Consider the following 27,970-nt stretch of genomic DNA (forward strand, 5'->3'; position numbering starts at 1 on the left):
TTCCCCTCATTCACTGGCTGGATTTGTTTTCTTCCACCTTGCCATAAAACAGATTTTTCTCCATTAGTCTGCAAAGGTGAACAGCTATTGCAAAATTTTGCAATTCACAGTTTTTCAGTGTGCTCATGATACCACCTCAAAACGGCTGGGAAATGCTGATGGAAAAAGGGATCCCTTACCTGTAAGTCTCAGTTTTAGTCAACCTTGCTGCTTACAAGCCCTACAACTTTTCCATCCTTTAGGATGTCCACAACCTACAGTTTATGAAGTCATCTCTTTACACAGTTTTTTCACAGGGTTTCTTTAAGGTTCTGGTTCTTCAAGTGATAAAGTGAAGATTCTAAGAAAGGCCACATTGCATTGGAAATCACAGCAAAGACGTGAAAGAGATGAATGACTTACATACACGGAAACTGAATGGCAAGCATGGCACTCAGAAGCAGATGTGCTTGGTTGCACTTTCTGAATGCAGGTGGTGTGTTAAACACAGCCAGCCCTCACAGTCAGAGCTCCCTGCTGCAGTCAGATCTGAATTTACCAGCACAGTGCAGTTGAAGTAAAGCAGAGCCTTAATTTTCTTTCTTGAAATTTGTGTTGCCTCTTGAACAGCACTTCACTTCAGGCTGAAAATGCATTCTATAAACTGGAAATCTGAGCCTATTAGCACATTTAAAGAAATAATTGGATTAAAGCAGCACGGGCCAGCAGGGACGGAAATTATCTCTCCTTTAAATACATCTGAGTGACAAAAGTAAAATGTGTGAAAAACATTTAATGCTGCTCCTTCAGTGCAGCCTAGCCATATGAAAGGCAACTTTCAAATTTGCAATGGGCTTTGTGCCACCAGAGATATGACAGAAGGGAGTGGGAGGGAGAAATGAAGCTTAGCTAACTAATGAGTTGGGACTATCCGCTGTTTTTGGCTGCAGAGCTGTTGCTCGGTTAAATATAGCAGTTATTCTCCTGGCAGTGCAGAGATGAACACCTCATGAAATGAATTAGTGACATTCCTCTGGTTTGATTTCTCATGATCTGTAAAATTTTAAAACTGATCCTAATTCCCAGATCTTAGTTTCTGTGCCAGATTCACCAGACAGGAATATATTAATCCGCTGGGATTTTTCAAGGAATTTTCTACATCTAGAAATGCTGAGAACATGTTCCTCCAAAATCAAGTAACAGCTATGCTGCTCTCCTCCTTGCTTTCAAAATTACTTTTAACTTCTGCAAGAATACAATGCCTGTACCACTCCAGTGATTTTTGAAAGACAGAAGAGGAGGTAAAGCTATTCCACTTTTTTCCATGAACCCAGTTCTTCTTGGTACTCAATCTAGCATTGGAAAAGCATTGCCTTCACAGAGTAGGGCCACTGCAATTTCATAAAGATCCCATCTGAGTCCTGCCTGGGACTTTGTGTCACTGCTTTGACTGCCACTTCCCTGGGCCTGCTTTGCACCAGGGAGAAATTAAAACACATTAAAGCTCAGCACGTGTCTCTGCAGGCCAGGACTTCAAGACAAGTACTCACAGGACATGAAGGACAAGGTGGAGGCAACACAAACTACTGAATAACAGGGGGACAGACTGAGCTCTCACTTCTGCGCTCAGAATCTGTATCAGAAAGCATGAAAAGCAAATGTCTGTGACTGTAGCTGTGGCAATCTCCCTTAACCCATGGCTACTTTGGATTCCAAATACACTAGTTTGATTTTCCTACATCATACAAAAAGAAAAAAAATATAAATCATTATAAATGTGGAAGAAATTGATGTCTGAATTGCAAGGTCAGAACATCCAATACAACCAAGTGACATTTGTGCAACTGGGAGGAGGCATAAAGCGTTTAATGACAAGGTTCACAAAGCTTGCTCAGTCTGCGGATATTTTCCAGGAAGAGAAGATCTGAAAGGGTTGTGTCAACAAAACTGTCCCAAATCCTTATGCCTGCCTTTAAAACTGCATTGCAAAACAAGTCAAAGAAGGTACAGCTATTAATAACAGTTAAAGATCATCAGATCTTTTCAAACTGTGATTCTTACCTTGCTTATTTATACATAAGGCGATACGTAAATGCTGATGTCCATGAAATGTTGAGAATTGATGCAGAGCAGTAGCCAAGCTGGCTTTTGAGTTAAATATGCCCATCTGAAAATAATACACAGAACTAGCTAAAGGTTAATACTGATAACAACATTTTGCCTCCTCAAGGCAGACATGATGTTATAAATGTAAAATTTCCAAGTTTTGTGGGGCGTGGGGGATTCCTTAAAACTGACGCATCCCTTCCCTTGGGCATTGTCAAATCTCAAACTGAACTGGGAAGCTAACACTTCTCTTCCTACACTAGACAGACTCAAAAGAGAGAAAACTCTGCTGGAAACATCTATGTTAAGTTCTGCCAAGAAAGCGTGTTTTCTCAAAAAGAGGTGACTCTCTCTACTTGCTTTGTCTCAGACATGTAAACAAATTATTAACTCAACTATTTCACATTTTGGACATAGCACTAATCACAATTTGATAATGAAACTCCCTTCCACTTTGGAGCTTACAGCTTGAGGAGCCCCATGAAATGCATAATAAAATACTTGAGAACCCATTGAGGGAATTCAGCACAACAAATACCTGGAGGAAAGATTATAATCTATTTCCTTTCCACAGAGTCAACAAGACTAAAGACTGCCCACTTGATTGTGTCCCTTTCCTCAGGGCGAGTCAGAGATGCAAGTCAAAGTTACTTTCTTGACAGAAAACACAGGAAGAAAGAAAAAAAAAAAAAAGCAAAAAAAGCCTGAATTTGCAGTCTGGATGGGTCATCTGGTGGCAGATGTGGTAGACTGGTGGTACACAGCATTTCTTGCTGTCTGGCTTTGCATGTGTTCAGCCTAAGTGCCCGGAGCCTGGACCTTTTTCTGAGCAAGCCAAATTACCCTTAACCACATAACCACACCACCCTATCTGTGACCTCTCCTCCTGGATCTGGAAGGACCCACCCTCTCCGTGAAAGACAGTTAATTGCATCTCCATGATAATTTAGCCCAAAGACTTCTAGTTAGTAGAGGCTATCAATTGTGTTGAAGTATGACTTCTGCTTTTTGTGTTCCAGATTACTATCCACCAAGGATTTCCTAAAGCTGTTGGACTTTAGCCCACATATGCAAAGACAATCTGAAGTGTTAAATGAGATGCTGAGTTGTAGCTCTTGTTATGGCCAATGCAGATTTCCACTGAGGAAACCACCTCCTTTCTTAATTGCAGGGAAGTGTTTCACTTGCTCATTTTACAGCCAGTGTTTGCATCGCACACAGAGATAGCTGTGAAGTGTAAAGTGAGAATTAAAAAGTTTCCAAGATTGCAAAGAGCACAGTAACTTAATAAAAACTTGTTTAGGAAGCCAAGCATAATGTGTGTTATATTACACCAATCCCAGATCGAGAGCTTAGGACTGAAAACACAGAGAGAATTTAAAGTCACAAAAAGCTTCTGAAGTTGAAAATCTTGCTGAAACAACAATTATTGTTTTGTTTTTCCAAAGAAAAACTTTTATTTTGAAACTTTTATTTTGGAGAACTATTAACCCTTTCACCTCAAAATGCAAGTAACTTAGACACTAAAAATCTTCAGTTTAATCCTAAAGTGTTCAATGCCTCTTCTGCTTGTCTGCACGGATGTCACATTTCTCCAGCCTATGGTCAGAGCTGTCACTGAATGCATGCAAAATTTTGTACTTGTACTACTTTGTGTCAGCTAAGTAAAACTTTTTATTCTCAGCTCATAGCACCCCCAATTAAAAGAACAGCATTTTATCTGAAGGTAACTGAATATGGAAATCAACAGAAAACACCACTTAGTTGCCACCTCAGCCACTATTGAAGACAATTATGCTTGGGCAAGATTAGTTGCAGTAAATATACTGCTTTTCTTTATCATGTCAACAATGCCTGTCAGTCAGTGTTAGCTGATTTGGAAAATTGAGGTCACTTCTGAGATGCTTATATTAAGAACCTTTGAATTGGGTATGACTGGTGAAATAAAATACTTGTTTTCCAAAGGATGAACATTTACAGCTGAAGTAAGCCTTCCCTCAGTGTCTCTGTCTTTCCACTGCTCCTGGCTGCAGAGGTGTATTTATACCACAGTGCTGCTGAACTGCAGACCTTTTCATAGAGATCCAGCTTTGCTGGCAAGAATTTCAAGCCTATGGGCCAAGACACTGGCCATCCCTTCCTTCCTCTGTGAGTAACCCTGGAGGGGATGTCTCACTTACAAATTCTACCCTGAAGCAGGACTTCAGATCCCAGGGAACTGCCTGCAGTGTCCCTCTAGGCCTCTATCTAATAGCAGTGTGATTACTGTCAGTTATTAATGTGGGACTGAGTTTGGGAGTGAATTAAGCATGCTATCACTGTTTTTTTTTTCTTCAAAGCTGACTTTCTTAATGATCATAGCGAGTAAGTGAAAGCATCTGAGTGGCAATGGAGCTGCAGTACAAGGCCTTCTAATTACAGCATTTCATCAAAGAAAAAGCAGAAGGAAAGAGGCAAAGGTTTCCAAACTGTCAGGACAGAGTGTTTGTGTGTATATGTGTGCATGTGTGTTTCTTTAAATTACCAAAACAAAAGAAAATAATTGTAACTGCAATTCCCATTCTTACACTGCCCAGGCTTAGGGCAGGATCACCATTCCCTCCCCTTGCAGTCATCCCATCAAAAACCCTCACTGAGAGGCATAAAGCATTTTATTGAATGCATGCACTCCCCAGGAAGTAGGATCCCTTCTGTGAAAACACACCATGCAAATGAGACCTGGGCTCCACTGAAGGCTGCTGTGGTCAGGATTTCAACCTCCACCCGACTGATCATTTCCATACTTCACCTCTTCGGCCACTGTATGCTGCAAGATGGTCTACAACAGGCACCAGCACCACAGTACATTAAAATTAATTTCACCCAAAGAATGAATGGCTCCATTTGTAGTGTATGTCAAATGTTAAGAGATCTGTTTCACAGCCCACAACTTACAACCACTTCAATTCAATGTGATCCTAAGAGGATCTATGCAGTTTGTAAGGCTACCTTCTCATTCTCCACTAACAACAGTTCCTAAGGTTCTCATTTCACTAACCTTTTAGTGTGCTGCTTTGGCAGACAATTACAAGCAGGAAGGGTGGGATGTACTTAATCTGAAGATCCCCAAGTCCAAATACCCTTGTAGCCAGAATATTTGTTCTAACTAATACCATCATCAAATATTCTCAAGATCTGCTCTTCTACAACACAGGTATAAATTACTTTGCTATTTTTGAGCATAACACCAAGGAAGCCAGGCAGGAAGCTCAGTAATAGCAATTATGATATCTTTACCACTCAGGAATATCTGTTGTCATTTGTAATTTCTACTGCTGAAGCCATCACTACTTAGCATCTTTTTCTAATGTTCCACTCATTAGCCAACACCCATAAATAGAGGTATTTATTTTTAATAGTGCTCCCTGGTAAAATTCCCTTATAAAATTCTGCAGTTTTCTACACTAACAGTCCCTAGTGCTTTGTTTTACAGAAGTGTTAGGATAGTGCTCTGGGCAATTACTCAATAGTATTGGAGTACAAGAGTTGTTAACCTATGGCTCTGGATCAGCAAAGCTATAAATATACCCTAACACGTTATTTAATTAAAAGAATGGTAAATTTCCAAACATCTGTGTTTCTTCAGATAACCTTCTACAAATGCATCCAAACTGGGACTTTAATGAAAACATCTATCAGGAGTAAAGAACCAAACAGAAATATTCACAACTGTTCCTAATTCTGTCAGGGGAAAAAAAGTTTCCTTCAATAAAAAGAAAAAAAAATTGTTTTTCTTTCTATGTAGTAAACAGCAGGTTTTCTGTAGGTGCTTTCAGTCTACTCTGAAGCTGTGTGAAATACCTTGTCAAACAAATCTGAGAAAGTACCAATTTGGCTGTGAAGTTCTGTCATTTTCTGTTATGTAATCTTGTCCCTGGCTAAGCACAAGAAACTGTACAAGATACAGACTTTGCAGCTCTTAAGAGAGTGTAAGAAACACTTTCCAAAAGGCACTGCTTGAGTTCTCATGAACCCCTTTTTCCCTTTTTTATGGCTCCTCAGCAACTCAACTGGTTGCAGACTGTAGAGCCGTCCCTCCAGCTGGTGTTTGCCTCATGACAGAGCTGCACATGGATTACAACTCCCAGCCGTCACTGAGCACTGTTTAAATGGGATTTAAACAGAGAAGAAAGAGAGAGAAAGCACATGTATACGCACGACACATGCATTTCATCAAGAATGAACACCAAATCAAGTTCTGTTTCACTTACCAATATCTGGGAAAAAAAACCTGACAACAACCTACACCAAGAAGCTGGACTCTTTCCCTTCTTTTCGCCAGTAGAATATTTCCAGGCATGTGCTTTTTTTGTTTTTGCTCTGTGATTCTTGGAGATGTTTTTAAAAGGTGTCTCCTAGAATATAACCTGAAGTTCTGTTTCTGCAAAAAGATTGATAAGACACTTGCATGTTCAGCCAGCTGGGCAGCAAAAACTGAGAGCAGTACAGATGCTGGGCTGTAATAAAAGTGGGGAATTAGTGTTCTGGGACAAGAGTCTCATATTTCTTTTGAGAAAAAGAAAAAGCAATAAGTAAACCAGAATTATTTTAGCTCTGAAAAGATGTAACAGTAAAAATGCAATGTCTAAAATACATTTAAAAGGAGTGGTAACAGACATTTGGGGGGAAAGAAGAAGGAAAATAGTGGAATGACTAATGACGCTATTGGAAAATGGTTCATTAGGCGATCAAAATGCAGAGAATTAAGTGTAAGGCTAGGGAGAGTAATAAAGTATGGAGACAATGTTTCTCAACAGAGAGGTATAAGTCACACAGTGCACCAGCACATACTGAAAAGAAAAAGGACAGGAGACAAGGCTCAGCCCTGTGAAAATAGTGTACATTCTCCACATGACATTGCCATTAGCAGAAATAAGCTGATACCTCAGCCTTCACTCAAGTAGTTTGGTAATAATAAACTTCCCTTGTAAAGCCCATTTTCTTGTAGAAGTATAGGAACGCCACAGTTTAAATGACAATGAGTTCCCAAGCACTCTGCACAAAACTTTCTGAGTCTAGCATCAGAAATCTTATAAAACTCCCCAAGGATCACAGCAAATCAACGACAAACTGATCCTTAACACTGAATTTTCAATTTTTAGTAGAAAAACGACAGGATAGGTGTATTTGGATGTATTAGGTACTTGATGTACAAATTGGGGAATGAGAGGCTGGAGAGCAGCACCGTGGAAAAGGACCTGGGGGTTCTTCTGGCAAGCTGAACACGAGTCAGCAGTGTCCTGGCAGCCAGCAGGGCCAGTGCTGTCCTGGGGGGCATCAGGCACAGCATCGCCAGCCAGGCAAAGGAGGGGATTGTCCCACTCTGCTCTGCACTGGGGCGGCCTCACCTCGAGTGCTGGGGGCAGTTTTGGGTGCCTCAATAGAAGAAAGACATTAAACTATTAGAGAGCATCCAAAGGAGATAACAAAGATGGTGAAGTGTCTGGAGAGGAAACAGTATGAGGAGCAGCTGAGGTCACTTGGTCTGTTCAGCCTGGAGAAGAGAAGACTGAAGGGAGATCTTACTGCATTCTACAACTTCCCAGCATAGGAAAGTGGAGGGGCAGGCACTGATCTCTTCTCTGTGGTGACCAGTGACAGGAACTGAGGGAATGGCCTGAAGCTGTGTCAGGGGAGGTTTAGTTTGGCTATCAGGAAAAGGTTCTTCACTCAGAGGATGGTCAGGCACTGGAACAGGCTCCCCAGGGAAATGACCACAGCACCAAGCCTAACAGAGTTCAAAAAGTGTTTGGAAAACGCCCTCAGGCACAGTGTGTGACTCTTGGGGTGTCCTGTACAGGGCCAGGAGTTGGACTTTGATGATCCTTACGGGTCCCTCCCAATTCAGGATATTCTATGATTCTAGGCTATGATTCTAACTGCATCTTTTTGAAAGAGGAAAAAGCCAGGTACTGTACAATCCATATAAGGGCTGGATGAAATCACATTTACTGCCTACAATGTTTCCAGCATTTTGAATCTAAAATATGTCTTACTAAAGTGCGCCACCAGAACCGTTTGTGAAGATACCTTGCAACTGCTGAAAATATGCACTGGTTTGAAATTTATAGTAACACAGTTACCAGTGTAACTTCTATGATACAGCCAACAAGCCAATACGTCACAACATTTTTTCCACATGAAGAATAAATTTGCAGAATCGGCTAATGAGCTGATAGTGGAGACTGGAGTGCCAGACATTCTCATTTTCTTTGGATCTTCCTTTAACTGCAGGAACATGAGAGCTTTATATTTAAAAAATGTGTCAGTACAACTATGTAAGTTTACAGTTGCAGACCATTAATTTGAAACGCTAATGCAAAGAAAGAAGTGCCTAAAATTTCAGAACAGACTTCCATTGATCCACCAAAGAGTGGAAAGTACTAATAAAAATACTGTAAAACATTTAAAGATGGTATCCAAAGAATTTCCAGCAAGAGGACGAGCTGCTTGGGTCTCAGTGAACTGAAAAGCTGTCTTGTTACCCAAACACCTATCTAGGCTTGGTATCCTTCCTTCAACTTTTGCATGCAGATGAAAGTCAGCATTTATGGAGCAGAATCTTAAAAGATGTAAAAAATAGTTTCCCACACATGTTTATCTAAAATCTTTACAAAGATATAATGGTGATTATTATAGCCTGTTTCTGAAAATCTCTGCCATCACCCAGGATCTTCCTACTCTAGCTGTGCTGCAAATCAGAACCGAAAGAAATTTTCCTGCACAAAACGTTCATAATCCAAGGCCATGCTGCACATTACTGAACCAGCTAACAACATGAAGTCATACTGCTACCATGAAAAACAGGCTTTTATATGAGCTAATTTACTCTGTTTCTGCTGCACTGAAGCGTTTCACACTGTTGCGACTCCATTTTTCTCCTTTGCTCAGCCTAAATCTTTAGATCAAGTTGCATTCCCATGCCCACAGTACAGGAAAGGGAGCACAAATAAGTAGAGACACAGTGCAAGAAGACAACAACAAACAACAGCCATCATCGAGAGGCTCTAGAAGTTACAGCACATCACCACGAGTGTGCAGTGATTTTTGAAGGCAACGAGAGTTTTCAGGAGGGATCTGAGGGTACAGACAGGGGAATCTGCTTTCTTTGTAGCAGCATTCAGTGGGATGTTTTGTGGAGGGGGCAAAAAAGAAGCAACAAAACAGGATGCTTGTAAGCTCCCTCTTCACAAAGCACCACCTTTGTAGGCAAAATAAAAATTAATTTGGGGTATGTGAACAAACCAAAGCAAAACACTCTATGGGACATGAGGAAATGATTTTGTCAGCATGCCTGGAACTTGGTTTTGGAGGGAGTCATCCCTGTATCTATGCCTAAGGCCATGAGAATATTCAAAGGCACTTCATATTCAAAAACATGATACTCAATGGGATTATTTCAGTTCAGGTCCACATGAGGTCTATCAGGCTCAAGGCCCTACATATTCTATTCTTTTGAAGAAGCCTAAATTCGAAGCTGAAATATACTCGATTTGACACAAAAGCAACACAGGAAGAGTTTATCAAAAGAGGGTATTAGTCCTTTTCACAGTGCTAGGCTTAACTGTACAAAGTTTCTGGAAATGTTTAATAGAACAAAAGTATGTAAAAAAAAAAAGAAAAATGAAAAAGCTGCAGGCACAGCTGATGTAAATGTTTGAGTTGTCTTTTTTTTTTTTTTTAATAATAATTTTTATATTGCCTAAATCCCTAAAGTCAGAGTCTGGACCCTGTCTGGAGACTTCCCTAAAATCACTGCTTGTCAACACCCTTTTCACAGAAATGAGTCTGTTTACCTCCACCAGTGCATTGTCAAGTCATCCCTTCCCATTAGCATTACTGTTTAAATTAGTATCCTTACAGAAATGTCTAAACCTCCCTTCCCTTATTCAGGAATTTCTCTAATATCCAAAGTCCATGTTAAAATAATTTACATCAACAGAATGCTTTTCTTCAAGGTGCATTTCTACAGAGATCACTGTAATTGGTTAGATGGTACTTTTTATGAGAAGGCAAAAATATGGCAAGTTGACAGCAAAGACTAAAAGGGAAATGCAAAAAATTCTAATTGGATATTCCTTCACTTTGAACCCTGATACAAAATGAACATTTTCTTGTAGAGGAACTTGGTATAAAGTTCATTTCTCTGCCTTAAGAATCTCCTTATGGCTTTTGGAAGTGACACACAGGTGTGATACATCTATTGGAGCACACCAATCTCCTGAACTGTCTTTAACAGGTTACACAGGAACCCTGAGACAGCCTTTACATCACCCAGTGTTTGAGGACTCTCTAGAGGTTTTGAGGTTTTGCTCTGCAAACACTGTCTCTCTGAGTTCTTGGCAGTTAAAAAAGACATTGCGGGACAACACAGATTCTGCAGGTTTTACAGGAAAAAAGGTAGTTAGCAACAGGGGAAAAATTGGTATACAAACCAAGGAGGCATTCACATCTAATGCATTTAGCTCTTTCTGTCTCTAGCTGTCATTCATTGGCATTCCTTGGTTGGTGTGTGGAAAAAGAGTTATTGATTACATTCCCCTGACCACTTCAGCAGGCCCTTTCCTCTTTCTGTGATAAATAGGAGAATACTTGGTAGTCCCAGCCAAAAGCAACAACGACTCCAGCCACTTTGTCACATTTCTTAATGGGCCCTCCCAGCTCAAAGTCCTGGTAAGTCATAAGTTGTCTGCATGCCAGTGTACAAAATGCCCATTTGATGAACTCTGGTATATAATGCTGATCCTCACAAAACCCACAGCAAGTGCACAAGCTGTCACATACCTGCACGTACGTTTTTCACCCAGCAAGCATGGCCCTGAAACCTGCTTTCTCTGAAAGTATATCCCAGCTGAAGGGGCCGCTGGATGCAGATGTTTGCATCCATGGTATTCTCAGTCATAGCAAGTTATGTTATCAAGGGTATCAAAGATAATTGTCCAGGCATTACTCTGGAGTAGGAAATCCTTCACAAGGCCATATTTAAGATCTTAATGAAGTCAATCTTTTTTTTTCCTTTATTCCGTTCAGCAGTTAAGCCAAAGTAGAATTAATTGTGGTTGCTAATACTAGAAGGCAAAATTAAGAATATTTCTTGTGAGCTTTCCAGCACACAAACTGCCTGTCATCCATCACCAACTCCCTTTGGCTGTTTTTCAAGTGCTCATAAGTTTTCCCTGCCGTGGATCTCTACTGTGGTGAAAAGGGCATCTTCCTGTGTTTTTGTTTTTACTCTTGTGTCCCCCTTCTCCTTGCATTTATTTATGCCACACAGCTATTGAATTATTATAGAGGTGGGTGGTTTACCTATAGGGCTAGTCACATTCTAGTCATGACAACTTCTTGTTTATAATACCTGAGCTATCTCACTCCTGGGATTTATTTCATCAGTCAAGATTAATTTTGGCCTTTATTTTAAGCCCGGAAGCCATCCAGAAGGCATGTAACAAATATGTAAAATACAAAGATAATAACAATAAGCACCTTGGGGAGGAGACAGAGAAAGGAAGGTCAGGAAAAACACCTAAATACTACCTTGGATACTCATCTGCAAGCCCTTTCAGCCAACTATGTGCAGGATAAAAGACTGTGGTAATTTTATAGGATTAGCCCTACAGAAGAATTGTTTTGAGTGAGGAGCAAATGTCACAATGCGTGATCAGTGGTGACACTGCAGTACAAGAAAAGGCCCCAGTAGGCTTCGTTTCACAGCTATGAAAACAGTGGACAGAGCAAACTTGGCCCTACCTGAGCTTTTCCTAAAACCTCACATTTCCTCTGGTTCCAATTTCACCTTCATAACCCACTTTTTAATCTCCACCAACACACGGAAACAGAAACTTGGATCAAGAGGAAAATGCTGCCAAAGATTAGTGGTTTGGAAATTTACAACTGTTATCTAAGGAAAAACTATAGTGGCAGCCAATTACTTTAGTCAGAAGTCTTTGTTATTGTAAAGAAGCTTCAATATATGGGTTTGCTTTCAAAATCAGAAAGTAAAAGTGTAGTATTCTATGGGTCAAACAGAATTAAAAGTAAGCACAAAAGCAATTAAACTCCTAGTTACCCGGTCTGGAAATTTTTAAAACTAAGGTCTGTAACCACTAACTCGGTAACAGATGTAGTGAATTAAAAACATGAACTTGTCATAGATCACTGCAAAAAACCAGGCAGGTGTCCTATTTTAAACCATATTTTTTTGTTTTCATTATTGTTATTCCCCCTTTTCCTTTACGGCTAATCAATACAAAGCATGACTGCAAAGTAGTTCCTGTTCAGCAGTTTGGAAGAAGTAATAAAAAGTAAGAGTGCTTTCAAAAATTACAGAATGGTGCTCCAAAGAGAAAATCTGATTTAAAAACCCATTTCTGTTCAGCAGTTGAGTGGTCTGTTTTGAATTTCAATGGCTAGCTGTAGCACTGAGGTTTCTGTGTCATTGCACACAGAAAAGTTGACAAGGAATGGTGCTGTCTTACTCTACTCCTAACCACAACCTGGTAGATAAAGTCTGAAGTCACAAGGCAGCTGAGAGCTCTACGAAGACTATTAAAATGTACTGGCAAAGCTGGAAGGAAGAAATTCAAATGAGGCCAGGTTAGAGGTTTCAAAGGGATGAGTGACCCTGTTTCATGTTATGCCAGACAATGCTAATAGTTTAAACACTAGCTCTGTCAAACAAGAAATAGATGTATTATTGTCTGTGAATTATTAAAATTGACTTCACCTACTCACCTTTAGAATTTTCTGACTGAAAAAAAAAAAGAAATCAAGAAAGAAAAAGTCTCACAAGAGAGGCATGCACTCTTAATCTATTACTAATGTCTTCTTGAATCCTGTTAATATTTTTCATATTGTCTGCTTTGGTGAGCTCAGAGACTATATGTGAGGAATGAGCAAAAAATTCCAGCTGATCCTAGGCATAAAGCTCTTAATGTTTAAGTCTCTCCTGCCCTGCAGATAATTACTGTCTCCTCTTTCACCCATCCAGCTGGGACATCAGACAATTTGGGGAACATCCAAGATGGGCAAGAAGAACCATTTCCTGGTTCATGACAAATACTGTAGATGTTTATGACACAGAAATAATTATTCTCAGGTTTTATTCAGCAACAACAATTCTTCTTCCCCTCCCCGCACCCCCCCTCTCCCCCCCCAGTTTTAAAAAAGTTGTTTATATCTACAAGGCTCAATTTCCCCTGCTATTCAACCATACAAGGTCTTCTTGAACACCAGGGAAACATTAAGGATACTAAAAAATAATTAATAATGTAAAAGGTTTTTAAGTTCTGATATGGTCCGAATTACTGCTATGGTTTTTTTCTGGAATACAAATATGAGACAAGAAGGTATGGAAGGTGATCCTCAACATCACTCAACAAGCACTCCTCAACATCATCATCATCACAGGGTAGCAATAATAGCAAAGGTCCCACCTCTTCATGCCTCCATCATGAAGTTGTTAATTTACAAATGATGACTCTAAAAGTGATAGAGGGGAAAGGTGAAGATTTATTTTTTTAAACAACCACTTCCAAACTTCCACCTCCTTTCAACTATTTTCCCTCTTGAGAGAAATTGTAAATGGTGAAGGACAGGGATGGGTCTGAAGAAAAACTCCTTGTTGACATTTTGGCGGAGACAGAAGACTTCTAGGACTAAATTAAAATAAACTCTGACTCCCCTAGAAAAGTACCTTCCTCCCCCGCAAATCAGGATTTCCTTAGAAAAACTGAAGGGACAATTTTGATTTTTTTTAAGCAGAATATTTTTTGACTTTTTTTCCCCACAGGTGAAGTTAAAACATCCCACAGTTTCTAGGGGAATAAACTTCAGATAACTAAAGAAATAAAAGAAATTGATAGATGTCTACTGTCATTTTTGGACTGTGAAACACCTGAAAAATCATGAAATGAAAGCTTTTGGAGACAAAACCCCACACCCTCCTCCTTCCTAAGAACTTACTGTGCCTTTATGCATTTCTCCTAACCTGGTCCAAATGGCCCTTTCACACTGCCCTGGACTGTCCCTCAGAGGGACAACTGCACTCATTCTCATATAAAATTGATAAATATATTGCAAGAGGGCATGGGATTTGAGAATCAGTGGCTTGAAGTACTATCTTTCAAGAAGAAAAATATTAGGTGCCATGGCATACCCAGGCTGGAGACACCTATTTCCGCAGCAAACCCCTGACTGGAGGACTCCATGCTGAAAAGGCTGATGGCAAGGCCTCTGCTGACCCAAACCCAGCAGAAACTACTTTTGCCAACTCTACAACCATCTCATGGCTTCTCAGATGAAACACATGAACACTCTGGGGCTGTCATTTTCCTTTGTACACCCACTCACTCATAAAATAAAATACAAACAGCTGAAGGCAAGCAAGCTCCGGCTAAGGCTGGAGAAATTAGAACTAAGCCTAGCCCTTAATTCCAGATTTTCTGAAGGAAACCTTACCTCTGTCTCATATCCTCTGCATTCAAAAGTCATTTTTATTTTTATATAAATCATGTCATTTACAGTTCTCTGCTGCCATTCTAAAACTGTTGCAAGGGTTGAATTGGCATGGCACACTCGAAAGAAAAGGTTACAACGACATGGGAAACACAGTCAAAATGAGAACAGTATTGTTAACATATTGCTTGACTTCTAAAAACCCATTGTAAAATAAAATAAACAGCATCTGAAAGTGAGACAGATCTTCAGACATGCTCCCACTTTTGAATGTGAACAGTAATCAGGTGTGTAAGTGACCTCAAGCACCTCTGACACTAAGGTCTTCAGAAAAGCCTGATGGGAACAGATTTGTGCTGCGCCACTCTGCCAGTCTCACTGGACACTCCAAAATGTGGTCTGAGGCACAGTTTGGCTCTTTTGAATGTCTGATCTCACACAGAAAATGGGGAATAGGCTGTAGGTGGTAGAGATTGCTGGCAGGAGGGAAAACCTAGCAGTTGTGACAAATGTGTCTTGGTGCTGCCTGAGCCTTCTGTCATGGCTTTTGCCTGCTCCAGGCTCTCTCCCACCCTCATGACTTCCCTTCAGAGTCTTTGCATTTCCCACCACATCTGCTGGAGTGTTTGTATGGGACAGGCATAGGATAGGCAGTGATAAGAAAACAAGGGATGGTCCAAATGAGGGTGAGACAACAGAGAGAGATAACAAGGGGGAGGAGGAGGCCAAATGGCAGGCCAAGAGAAGGGGGAGGCAAGGGGATAAGAGGTGAGATTAAAAGAGACTTTCTGTGCATGAATAAACATGAATAAGTGAAGAGGTGGCAGTAAGACCCCCCACTGTCGGGAAGGCAGAGAAGAATTACGGGCTGGAGCAGTTGATTAAAACTACAAACTACATGGACTTGGTATAATTCCTTCTTGCCTACCTACTAAAAGCTACCCTAAAAGAACCTGACTAAAGAAAGTGTCTTGAGCTATTTCAGCATCTCTGCTCCCAGGCACTGTACAATGGAGCAGGCAAACAAGAATAATCAGCTGGCACCTCCTGAGCTCCCACAGTGTTTGGGCTGGCCTTCTCAGTTCCCATTACAGATAAATTGCTGTCCTTCATATTAAGATGCAGCAATGCACATAAGCACACTCTTAGCTACTCGTATGGAAACTGTCCCTATTAACTATTCATGCCCTTGAAGTGAAGCACTTGCTTGGATGCCTGGCTGAATCAGGTAGGGTCTAATTAAGGAGGTAGACAGCCTTCCATCCTCACTCACCTCTCCCTCAGCCTTAATCCTCCAGTCACCTAAGTTTAATTTAAAAATCTGTTTTCAGGAGTTGAGCAGAGATCTGTCACATCTAAGACTGCCACTAATTGCTATGTGTCAACAGCATTTAGAAAAATGAGCAATGAATCAAAACCACCAACCCTTCTGCCTGGATGACAGCTTTATCTTTACACACCAGCTTTTCAATGGAGTTGCAATCTCTTTATGCACCCAGATCGGAAAATTGCATTGCCCAAAATCAGTCAGAGATTTCTTCATCCAGTCTGAACATTTCCAAAGAAAAACTATTTGTCTTGTAAATGAACATATGGTGTAACACCCAAGGTGCAAAAGCACTCCAACCTAGACCCCAGGTGGTAAGGACACCCTCTTCCTCTGGCCAGTCTTGTCAGATGGTTGTGGCATTAGGGGATGGGAAAGAAGACACAGAGAGTCTCAGGAAGATCAGTGAAGATGCGAAGGTCACAGATGACACATCGCTGGTTTCAAAACCACAGGAATGACAGCAGGGAAAGAGGTGGTGAAGGAAGAAGGGGAACAGAGCCAGCTGTAGAAGTTGCCAGAGAAATGTTTTGTTGGAGGCACAGCAGAGGAGGAGCAGGATGACGCAAAGAGAGTAACTGAGTAAAGCACAGTGGATGAGCAGTGGTGTCCAGAGGGATTCCTTTACTGGATGTGCTGGTCTAATACTGATGTAATGAGCTAATTATGAAGGAAAAAGCCAGAATTTGTGTGGGAGAGCTGGAGGGGCACTTGTTAGGTATCTGCTCCCGCTAGAAAGGAGGTAAGCTAGGGCTCCTGCTATGAGTCTGGTAAGAGGATTAAATAAGACACAGAGCAAGACTGGACATGAGCCTGCTGAAGCTTCTCCGGTTTGGTGACCTATTGAGAGGAAAACTTGATAGCTATAATGATCTTCCTTCCTCCTAAGGAAGAACTAAGATGAACAAAATCAGGATAAGATTAAAAAAAATAGAAAGCTACCTGTTCAAGGACGGTTGCATCCCCAGGAATGACAGCAGAACACAATGCCATCAGGCTCTCCCCCAGCTTTGCTGCCACTTCATGATATCACTCGAGCTGTGCTGTCTGCTCTGCCATACACATGTTTGAGAGGCAGACACACAGTGGTACTATTTTTTTAAAAACCCTTTTTCACGTGCTTGTTGAGAAATATTTAGAATATGTTAAGTGCCTCTTAGATGCTATAGAGACAAGTTACTACTAATCATTATTTTACTTGGCTGAATTTGACATGTATATTTTCAGAGATACCTCTGAAATGCCTGATATGTAAGGCCTTAACTAAAACAAACAAACAGTCTACTGCAGGTTTTACTAGCAGGAGGGACAAATAAAAGGAAGAGGATGGCAAAGCAATGCAGAGATAATGCTGAGATTAAAGTAAGGAAAATATAAACATTTCGGCTGAGACAGAAGCAAAGTCAGCTTGGAGAAGAATTAAGGACAGCAGAGGCAATAGTTTTCAGATGTTGACATACATTTTCAGAAGGAAAGAAAACAGATAAGAGAAGACTGTCAGTTTTATGACAATTCACAACTTCATTACCTGACTGCTAGAGGAAAATAGACAGGAAAATCATCTGAAGATTATTCTTCCTTGAATGTTCCCATTTCATTTTCATGAGTATTAATAAAGGCCATATATTGACATTGATGAGCAAAAAGATCCTTGAGGAAGGGAAGCACGTGTTTCCTCATGCAGATATTGGAACAGTTTACAGTCACAGGCAGCTCTGAACTTAAGAGTAGGAAATGAAGCTTGTATGAAAACTAAAGTGGAAGTGTGGGGCATTTAGGAGTTTGTGATCATGGTTTCATTAGACTCTAAATGCTCTTAAGGGCAGGAACACTTAGAGGAGTTCAGAAATGTTTTTGACTTGAAGAAAGCTGACTTTGGGAGAATGTGATATGCCCCAAGGAATTTTTACTGGAATCCTATGAAACATGGGAAACACAGAGCTGAATTTTTAAAAAAACATCTGAAGGAACTGAAATTTAAAGCCATCCTGCTTAATTCTAAGGAGGAAAAAGGGTAACTGAGGCCAAACACAGTTAAGCAAAAATGCAAAATTTAGTATAAGTGACACACATAAGACTTGAGAAATCACATATATATATATGTATATATATATATTTCATTTATATCAGTGCTAGAAAGAATTGGGAGAAAAATGCTTAATTGCTTAAGTCATATAACAAAAGGAAGAAGTTAGCATGCCCTTTTTCCTTTGAAGAAGAATAATAAGAGGCCAGATGACTACTTAAATATTAGCATCACATTGTGACAGTTTCCAGGCTTGCTTAAAAGAAGGAAATTTGCATTGATGATGTATGTACATCCTCAGTTACAGCCATGCCAGCCCATAACAAATCTGATGCATGGATACAACCTGCAGTTCCTATGCTAGGCAAGCTGTAGGACAACTGCAGAAACAGGTGGGAGGAAAGGGGAGGAATTGCCCGTAACACATGCAGAACATTAGATTTGGAGAAAAAACAACATTTACATATGGTTGGGAGGCTTCTTTTATTTTCCCCTTTCAAAAAGTGACGTAAACTCCTAACTGAGAGATATATACATCTAACTTCTGTGATGACACAACAGACCAGTGAGACCTGGAGTTAATCTTCATTGTTGCAGGAAAAGGCAATGAAATGAAGCAAGCTCCTATAAAACTGTTAGCTTAATATCTGCCATGCAAAAATAATAGAAGCACTTTTACTCAAACACCTTAATGTGCAAAATTTAATTAGAAGCAATTGTGCAATTCTTGGGGGAAAATTCATGCATACAAATTAAAAGTAATTGTCCTGCTGAAAGATAAGAAAATTAAAGACAGACCCTAACTCTGTAAAAGTTACCCAACTTCAAGGGTTGAGAGACCTGGTGCCTACGACATTATGTGCTGCAGGACTGCTTGTTTCCAACTCACTGAGGCAGCTCATTGAACTTCAGTTTTGACTTTTGAAAGAAATTTAAAATTATTTTAACATTGTTTTTGTGAATGCCAAATAGGTTATTTAAATCCAAGTATAAACTAAGTTGCCCACCTACAACGTGAACATTCTGATTGTAAGTAGAAAAGACTAGTGAGGTAATTTCTGAAGTACCTACATTTCACTGGTGAGTAAATCTTAGTGGAAACTGATCTTTGCACACCTAGAGCAGAAGATGAATGTAAAGCATGACTTTTCTAGCCATGTGCTTTAAAAGCTTGTAAAAAAAGCTTTATTGTAAAATAAGTGAAAGCACCTTTCATAGTATATCCTCCAGTATAGAAAGCAAACCTGCCATGAAGCTCCTGTGAAAATTGTTCATTTTAAGAAAAGCAGAATCAAAAATTTTTCCCCAATCCTTACAGCAGGTTAGCCTCCAAAAACATTTTTAAAAGGGTCAGAAAATATACTGACAGGAATTTGACAAAAACTGAAAGAAATGATACTGATAGGTTTGCATTTGGCAAGACATGAGGAAGGAAGGAGAGAGACAGGCATTAGAAGCATTAGCAGGAACAATTCCCAAGGCCAGTAAATATCAAGGGGCCCCACAGCAGTCAAAAGAAGAGTGAAAAGATTTAGAGCCAAGGCATTCAAAGGGTCTACTTAGTTTGACCAGAAGACTGTCTCACATTTCAAGGTTTCTTCTTCAGTACAGCTAAGCTTTTCAATGGGAGGCCTTGACCCCAGGGATCACTAACTGAAGAAAACAAATGTGTTTTCAAATAAATGTATTGGCACTGTCAGAACTGACAGTACACAAGATTAAATTATGTTTATTTTCAATTTCCAGAATACCATGTTAAATTTTAGAAAGACAGACAGAAATGTTTCTAAATAAGGCATGAGAATCTGAGCATCAGATTTTCTGTGTCAGCTGTGATTCAACAGCAGAATTCCTGTTAAATGATCTGGCTAAGATCCCTCCCAAAATGTCAACCTCAGGCTTTCTTGCTTTCAGCAGTATGGTACAAGTGGCAGGAGGGGACAGGTGCCATGAGTCCATTTTAGTTATTTCATTGCTTTTCCTTGCTTTCTTGTGACAGATTGGTTTTCGGTCTAGTATTTTGAATTGCACAGATGTGATTCCCTGAATGAAACAAACAGTAGTTTGCCTGCCTTCGACAAGGAATGGAAAACAAATTAGAATTTAAAAAGAAGGAGGAAGTGATTCTGGGTATCCATTCTGAGACGATCGAAAAAGGAAACTGATTGCAAAAAAAGGATATCACATCTCTTCATAGAGGAGTTGCCTCACAGTTCCTCTGCATGCTCCTTAAGACAAAGGTACTTCATTTTGTGCTTCTACCTTGATCATGCTTGAGCAGCTTCACAGCCTTCCTGGGTTCCACAGGAACCAAGTCGGGACTGTATTAAAAGCAAGGCAGGATGGGGGTACTGGAATACAGAGATGGAGAAGGTGGCCTATGACAAACCAGATAATTTCAGATAAGCATCAGACTTCTAATGTGTTTATTTCAAGGCCACATTCCACTCTGTAGTTGAATACCTCCCTATTCTTGTGTATGGACCCACTAGAAATTACAAGTATTCCTGAGGGATGTGTGCTTATGCACTGTCCCAAAACAGTATGTATAATGAACTGAATTTAAAATCCAGAGACCATGTTCCCAAAAGGAGACCAAAAGGGACAGAGACGAAGAAGACCATGGGCAGCACTATTTCAGCAGAATATGTCTGAGCACATGAATAGTGTAAAACTACAGCAAGGACTTCCAAAGAGCTACACACTAGCTATGAATTTTGAGGAGTGAATACGTACTTGTTAGTAAGAGGTATGACAAAGCAGGAAAGTGGGTCTCACAAAGCACAGACTTGTTGGGTCAAGTGTCCTTTTCCTGTTTGGCAAGTCCTTTTGTCTCTGTCCTCCTTATCACCCTGACACCTTACCACAGCACAGAATGACAGACAGCTCTTAATGACTTCCTAGCATTTGATTCCAATGCACAGGTCCAGCCTTTTTAACGTAACATGAAAGTCTCTATTCCCCTCGGAATTTCAGTTTTAGAATCCATGCCCACTTCCACACATGCAGCCCCCCACTCCCACCCTGCAATCTGTGTCAACAACACAAAGGTGCTCTTGTCACCCCCTTGCTTGAATCAGACATCTCTTCTGAATGGACACACTGACAGATGATGCTGTGTCAGCAGCCAGTGGGGCTCCTATCACTTTCCCCAGGAGAGGAGGAATCCTCTCCTGGGTACACCCACTCCCACGTAGCACAACTGGGGCTACTGTTCCCTGTGTCCAGAAACCAGGCTTCATCCTGCACCATCTCAGTGCATTGCCACCATCCTGCCTGACCTGGAAATACTGTTGGTTTTTTCCCTCTCCTAGAATTCGCATTAGGTGATTGGAGCACAGTAGTGATTTGGTCCTGCCAGCAGCACGTGCTGGTTTAGCACCCCTGGTAGATTTCACTGAGGCATTCCTGGGAGTAAAGATGTGTCCTGCAAATGAGCATGTGCTGAGTGGGACCCTGCAAAGCACACAAGCACATCTAAACCAGCATTTTGCAGCACCCACAGTTACAGAGATGTAAGCTGGACAGGGGATACTCAGTGGCTGGAGATGAAATACTACCGTGAAACACAGAAGGTGGTACTTTATAATCAAGCCCATCAGTGCCTACCTTCTGCTTTCCCTACTTGCAGCTGGAGAAGAGATGACCATATTCCCATTCACAACGAGCTGTTTTATGCTTTGTTTTGTTTCCCATATGATGTTTTAGCCCCCCCAGCACTGCCTCTCCCACTCAGGGAGGGTGACCAAAGTGGAGCAGTGTCTCCGTGAGAGGGCCACCCGCTCCTCCCGCCTGCTGCTTGTTTCTTCCCAGGTAGCTGGCTGTGAGGGGCCAACAAGCAGGCTAATTTAGAGGTCTAAAAGCTGGCAGCGGGAGTGCAATTAAGCCGTTTTCACAGACTGCTGGCCAAATGCAGCAATTTATTGGCTGAGTGATTGGATTATTCATTTGCAAAGCTAAGAGAGGGCATTTTCTTACCACTTCAGTTGGCCTGTAGTACTTGTGATTGACTGTCACATGAATCTTGCCAGTCTCTTTGCATCGTCCCACTTCATTTTCATTCTTCCCTTCCCACCTGTAAAGAAGATAAACATTTAATCAACCCATAATTACTTTAGTGCTCTGATCTTACCAACGTTTGGCCTGCTTTCATTTACTTGAGGCTGGTGTCAATTCTCCCTGCAGGACAGTATAAACTCATTAGCTAAAGGAACAAAGGGAGAGTTTAGACTTGAATGGAGTAACAATGGCTTTTGAAGTCTCTTTGTTTTGGTTTTTGATTCAGTGGAAGGTCTAAAATACAGGACTTCCAAATTAAACACACAATGCTAAGGGAAAATAAAATGCCCTGATTTCAGAATGTCTCATGTATCTGCAAATAAATATGACAGTGAGGATTTTCATTTGTGGATTGGTTCAAAGCTGTTTTCTTAAAATATTTTTAATTCTTGTATTTTGGCCAATACTTTCAGGAACTCTTTAATCTGTTAATTTTATAAACGTGAAGGTCTGTTCGAATAGCATTAAGCTGCATAATTTAATTTGTGCTTAACTAGAAAAAAACAAAACAAAAACAGTTCTTTGGGTTTTCGCTCCTACCTTGACATGGCACTCCACATACATGTAAACTCTACTTACTACCTGTGAGCTGAAAGCCAGTTCCCTTCATCCAAATCAGTTTCATATGTGTTGAACAGCCTGCAATTTGCTGTAATTTATGTGATCTGGTTGCATTGTGAACTATTTACCTAGAGACTGTCCTGGTTTCAGGAGCAGCAGAAGAGGAATGGTTTGGTGGGTGACCAGCTCTGCCTTCAGGGAGGTCAGGCTGAAGCTTGGAGGCCTGGGCAATGCTCCCACTCAAAAGAAATGTTTCAGATGACACATGTAGGAACGTACATCGATGCATCAAACTTCATCCATTGAATATACAAAATCCAGAGTTATGATTGAAATTCTATCCTCTCTTTGCTTTTGCTTTTAAGTATATACCATGGGGCTCTGAACCAGCTTGGCTTAAAAATGTGATGATGAAATCCACTCGCTTTTTTTTTTAATGTTTAAGTAAAATCTATATAAATTAAGTCAGCACTGTGATTTACACTCTTTAGCCTCAGTCATCAGCAAGGAAAGAAAAGCATCCCTTGCCTCCCACTTACTAATTTTTCTGCCAGCTCTTGGGATTTTGTCACCGATATGATTTCTCCTTGCTCCCCTGCTCCCTCAAGCTCTAGAAGAATTTGATTCTTTGACAATCTCGCCTTCATTTTCAAGTTTCTAGCCCTGAGGTCTAAGGAGAAAAGTCTGAAAATGTGACCTTTGTGTACCCATGCAGGTTTAAACATTGAAAGGCAGAAGGAAATACCAAATATGCATTATTGCAAGTTTTTAAATCTCACAAATTTTTAAGCACAACTCATGATTCTTCAAGGACTAGCAAAGACTGTAGGATGCTTGATACTGGGAACATTTCACATGGAAATAATTTCCTACAGATAATAGTGACAGTGAAGTCAGCTGTTAATGGGCATGCCATGATGCTAAAGATGATTTATAATTTAAATTTTCTTTCTTTTTTTGCAATTGCTCTGTTGTGAGCTTGAACAGCAAAGTTTTCATTCAGAAGCCAAAACTAACATTAGACCCTCCCTTTAAAGGGCAGAGGGTAAAAATGTGCAGGACTCAAATGAGCTTAATAGAAAACTAACCGTCACCAGTAAAACAACAGGAAGGGCTTAGATCAGGAGACGTCAGTTGTTGTTGGAAGTCACTGAGCAGAGAACCCCATTTAACACCCAACAGGCTCCAGAAGGCTCAGCCGAGCCAGTAAAGACTCACTTAATGTCGCTATCAAAGTTATATAACAATAGAAATAGCTTAAGAAGAAATCTCCACCCATTTTGTTCAGCCCAGTAATGTGAAAAGTTCACAAGGAGGGGGGAAAAAAAAAAAAAGTACTTCTCATTGTGAACAAAGTAACATTTGATAGCTGCACTTCTAATTACTCCTGGCACCTCGATGCTCACAGCTGGGATCATCATACCGCTGAGAAAAGGGACTGTGCGGGGGCCAGCCTGACACCAGGACCAAGACATCCATTTTGCCAACCAACTCCCCCTCCCCTCTCCCTCAAACCACAAGGCAGGAGAAAAAAATCCACCAAAACCATAGTCAAATTGCAGTCAGAATTGTTAACTGGAAAATGTCATGACAAATTATCCTGAAGCACAAGCATGGTGGAAGGGGCACGGGGAACCCTCATGTTGTGCTGTGGTTTCAGCCAGCTCCAGCCACTAAGACTACCCAGCTTCCTGCTCCTCAGGGCAGATGCCCACCTAGGCAAGAAAACAGCCTTGTGTAATTTGGGGGAGACACAAAGAACCCCTGGCTGAAGAAAGTCTAGCTCATCAGGACTGGGCTAAATTTACAGAGGACGGGGAGTGGATGTCCCCAAGCCCAGAAGGTGTCAAAGCCCAGAGCTCCCACGCAGGTACCTGCTGGCCTAGTGCAGGCTGCGCACAAAACGCTGCTCCTCGAGCCTGCAGACAACGAGCCTCGGCAGCAAGGCCACTGCCTGCCCCACATTGTGCAGCTTCACCCTCCTACTGAAGCAAAGGATGTGTATGCTGTCACAGCTGATGGCATCAGCCGTGTTCTGCACCTGGAGAAGAATGGGTGACACCACGGAACTGCTCCGGACAGAGCAGGTTTGATGCCCTTTGCATCTACACTTCCATGTCGAGAGCCTCACTGCTGGAGATGGGAGCTTTGGGATTGCTCAGGACGACAGTCAGTTGTCAGCTCTGGTGGATTCCATTGCTATCAATGACCTCACAATTTTCCATAAAACTAAGATTCAAATGCATGAGAAAGTTTACTTGCTTGTAAAGTTCTTCAGATCAGAAGCTTTTAAACTCTGGGTTTACAGCAGGATGGACTGCATTTAATTTAAGGCTAATTTCGTATCTGGAGATCACTATTGTTACAATACTTATTATCAGTGTTGATGAATGCTCCTTTGGCTTTTTTATCTTTGGAGGTTCCAATTATTTTTCATTTCTTATAACTATTCAGTAAGACAGCAAGCTTCAAGCAATGAAAACTTCCACAGGTATAGAGGATTTAATGAGGATGACAAGCTGGGGTACCCACCTGGTAGGGCGTGAGTTGGGCAGGGAAGGAAACAGGGGAGCCAGGATAATTGAGGAAGGGTGGGAATAGCACTGCCATGGACCAAATGGTCTGGCTGTAATTGAGGAGCAAACAAGTCAAAGTACATTTATTTTTGAGGTGGTTAAGAAATCAAATAAATATGAAATTTTTCACAGAAGCACAGATAAACTGAACAAGTATATGCATTTCACTTCCTTGCTCGATCTTTACATAGAAACACAACCCATAAACATTTAAAAAAAACAATTCAAAACCACTAGAAGCTACAGCTGCTCAGCTTCTTTATCAAAAATAAAACTATCAAGTACACCTTTATAATGAAATAAAAGCAAATAGAAAATATTTTCACATTTGAAAATGAACAATAAAGTAAATAAAAATAAAATTGTATGAAGATTTTGCTTTTCCTCCACAGGTAATATGACATAGAGCTTGTGTAGATTTCTCAGATCTGTGGCCTGATTTCTGCTACACACAAAATTAAGCCAAAGCACTTCATTCTGTCCTGGCACTTTATAAACAGCAAAACTGACACCATGTAACAGACCATTAATATCTTTTGCAACTAATATTTTGTAGGGAAACTTTAAATACGACTCTTCATATGCTCCTTTGCCACCAACTCAACCACAAACTTGCCAGCAGCTCTGATACATCAAAGCAATCATAGATACAGGGATTGCTTACCCATGACCTTGTGCTTAAATCAAAAACATGCTACCATAAAGGAATGTATTAATTTTTTTTTCAAAAGCTCTGATGAATCAGGTTTACAGTGGGTTTTTTTTGTCACTACTCAAATAGTCGAAGCATTGTCAAGCTCAGATTTAAAAAATTTAATTGTGACTCCGTATTACAAGACAATAAAAAGAATACTTGCTAGTCTCCCTATTTTTTGTTTATTTTTTTTCCTTCTTCTTTGCAGTTCCTTGGAAAGCTTTTGAAGATCTATCCCTTTGCTCCAATTTGTGAAAGTTGGTGCTGGGAAGAAAATATTTCTTCAAAGAATACTAATGTTCCTATGAAAATCAAAGCATTATGGAAAGAAAAGTTTCAGTTTCGGGGAAGTTCCATTAGTATCACCTGATACATAATTATATTAATAATACCTAAAAGAGAGGCTTTTACATTTTCAGAATGGATTTTCTTTTCTTTCAGAGTGGCTTAACAAATTCTACATAATTTATTCTTTCTTTAAGTGGAGGTTAGGAAAAAACAAAAGAAGTCCAGCTGGCCTGAAATCAGGTATTTTTCCAAATTGCAATTGTGAAAAATATTTTAATTTAATTTCAGGGGTTCAAAATATGGAATTTCCCATGAAACACCATATTTCATTCTAACCCAGTTGTTCTATAGGAGAAACTCTCATACCTCTTATGTATGCAATCAGATAATTAGATTATTATAGTCTTCAAGCCTTAATTTCAATTCTGAAACAGTTATTGGGTCTGCCTGCAGATAAAACCTTGTACCAATAAGAAAGTAATGAAAGCCAGCTCAGCTGAAAGAATTAATTCTCCAGTTGAGGTGGGTTAAATGCCTCTAAAATATATACTCTATTTTGAGAATGGTGATTTTTGAGAATGGTGATAAAACTGATGGAGTCCTAAGTGAGGATCGCTTGTGTGGGTTCACCCAGGCCACTGACATGGCTGGGCTCCTTTCAACTACCTCTCTTCAAAATGCCTCCAGTTGCTGTATGAGATTCTGTTCCCTTCCTCTTCATCTTCTCATTTTCTTTTCTCATTTAAATACAACACATATCTCTGGCCAGCCAGCAATTTTTGGTGGGCAAAAGCCAGATCTGGAAATAGCAGCTGTTTAGCTGATGACTACTGATGTCTCCTCCTCCATGTCCCCACATGCTTTCCATTCCTACAGCAATCCTTCAAAGCTCATGTGTTTCTGTAACTCAGCCTTCCATTTTAAGATAGAAAGAAAAAAACAAACAAACAAAAAAACCCCAACAAACAAACCAGAAAAACTCTTCTCCCTCAGTTCAATCTCAGTTCAACCTTCCCTGTCACTGAAGAGGCCACAGTAATTCACCTCAGAAGACCTTATAGATTATCTGCAAACTTCTCTGGTTTAGGCTGATCTTTTATAAGACCAGCTAGCATGTTAGTTAAGATAAAATTTGTATGTAGAACCAAATGACTAAAGTAAAATATTCATTTTTTCTGAATTACTTCTAATCCTGGAAGCAATGAATATTTCTGTAACAAATGTGCATGCATTTTTATATTAATAAAAGCCACAATAAATCTTTCTGCAGCTTGAACAGGTTTTTTTTTTCTTTTCTATTTTTTTTTTTTTTTTTTTTTTTTTAGTTTCCACATTTGCAGACAGCATTCTTTGTAGCAGTCTGCAAAGAACTCTGAGTGCTGTAGTGGTTTCAGGCTATCTTTGCAATCCTGTTCTAATTTAATAAGATTAATGGCAGAAAATTAGTCAAGACAAGCGTTTGCCTGTTTCGTTTACCCTGCTGTAGTTCAAATTATAGGCGGGAAGTGTTTCCCCCAAGTACTACTTAATTAGTAATAAGTAGAAGGGAAAGTAAAAGAAAAAAATGTAATCCTTACAGGGGAAAAATATTTGTAGCTCTGAGGCTTTCCTGTTAGTACAAAGGACTGAATTTGAATGATTCAGAGGACTATATAAATATAATTTGAAATTTGTCCCTTGAAAAAGAAATGTAAGAGGAAAAAAGCCACACAAGGTAGATAAATTTCTATGAACACTTTACAGTCCATTTCAGAGAGAGAATCAGTCTCATTGCAGCTGTACATTTCATTAGTTACAAAAATGTAGTAAAATTTCTCTCTCTCTTATTTTGGCTAGAAGACATAGTCCTGACATGTGCTAAT

The 27,970-nt window shown here is 40.2% G+C and overlaps 1 protein-coding gene across 2 annotated transcripts in view; it reads right to left on the reverse strand.

The window, feature by feature from the left end:
- The window catches only part of GMDS (GDP-mannose 4,6-dehydratase), a 412,789-nt gene that overhangs the window by 52,283 nt on the left and 332,536 nt on the right, over window positions 1-27,970 (reverse strand). For both annotated transcript variants that reach the window (XM_048310367.1, XM_048310358.1), the window contains exon 9: window positions 21,909-22,005. In XM_048310367.1, coding sequence (XP_048166324.1) covers window positions 21,909-22,005 — 97 coding nt within the window. The remainder of the gene's footprint in view (window positions 1-21,908; window positions 22,006-27,970) is intronic.

The sequence above is a fragment of the Corvus hawaiiensis genome, chromosome 1 (assembly GCF_020740725.1).
Source record: "Corvus hawaiiensis isolate bCorHaw1 chromosome 1, bCorHaw1.pri.cur, whole genome shotgun sequence".
NCBI lineage: Eukaryota > Metazoa > Chordata > Aves > Passeriformes > Corvidae > Corvus > Corvus hawaiiensis.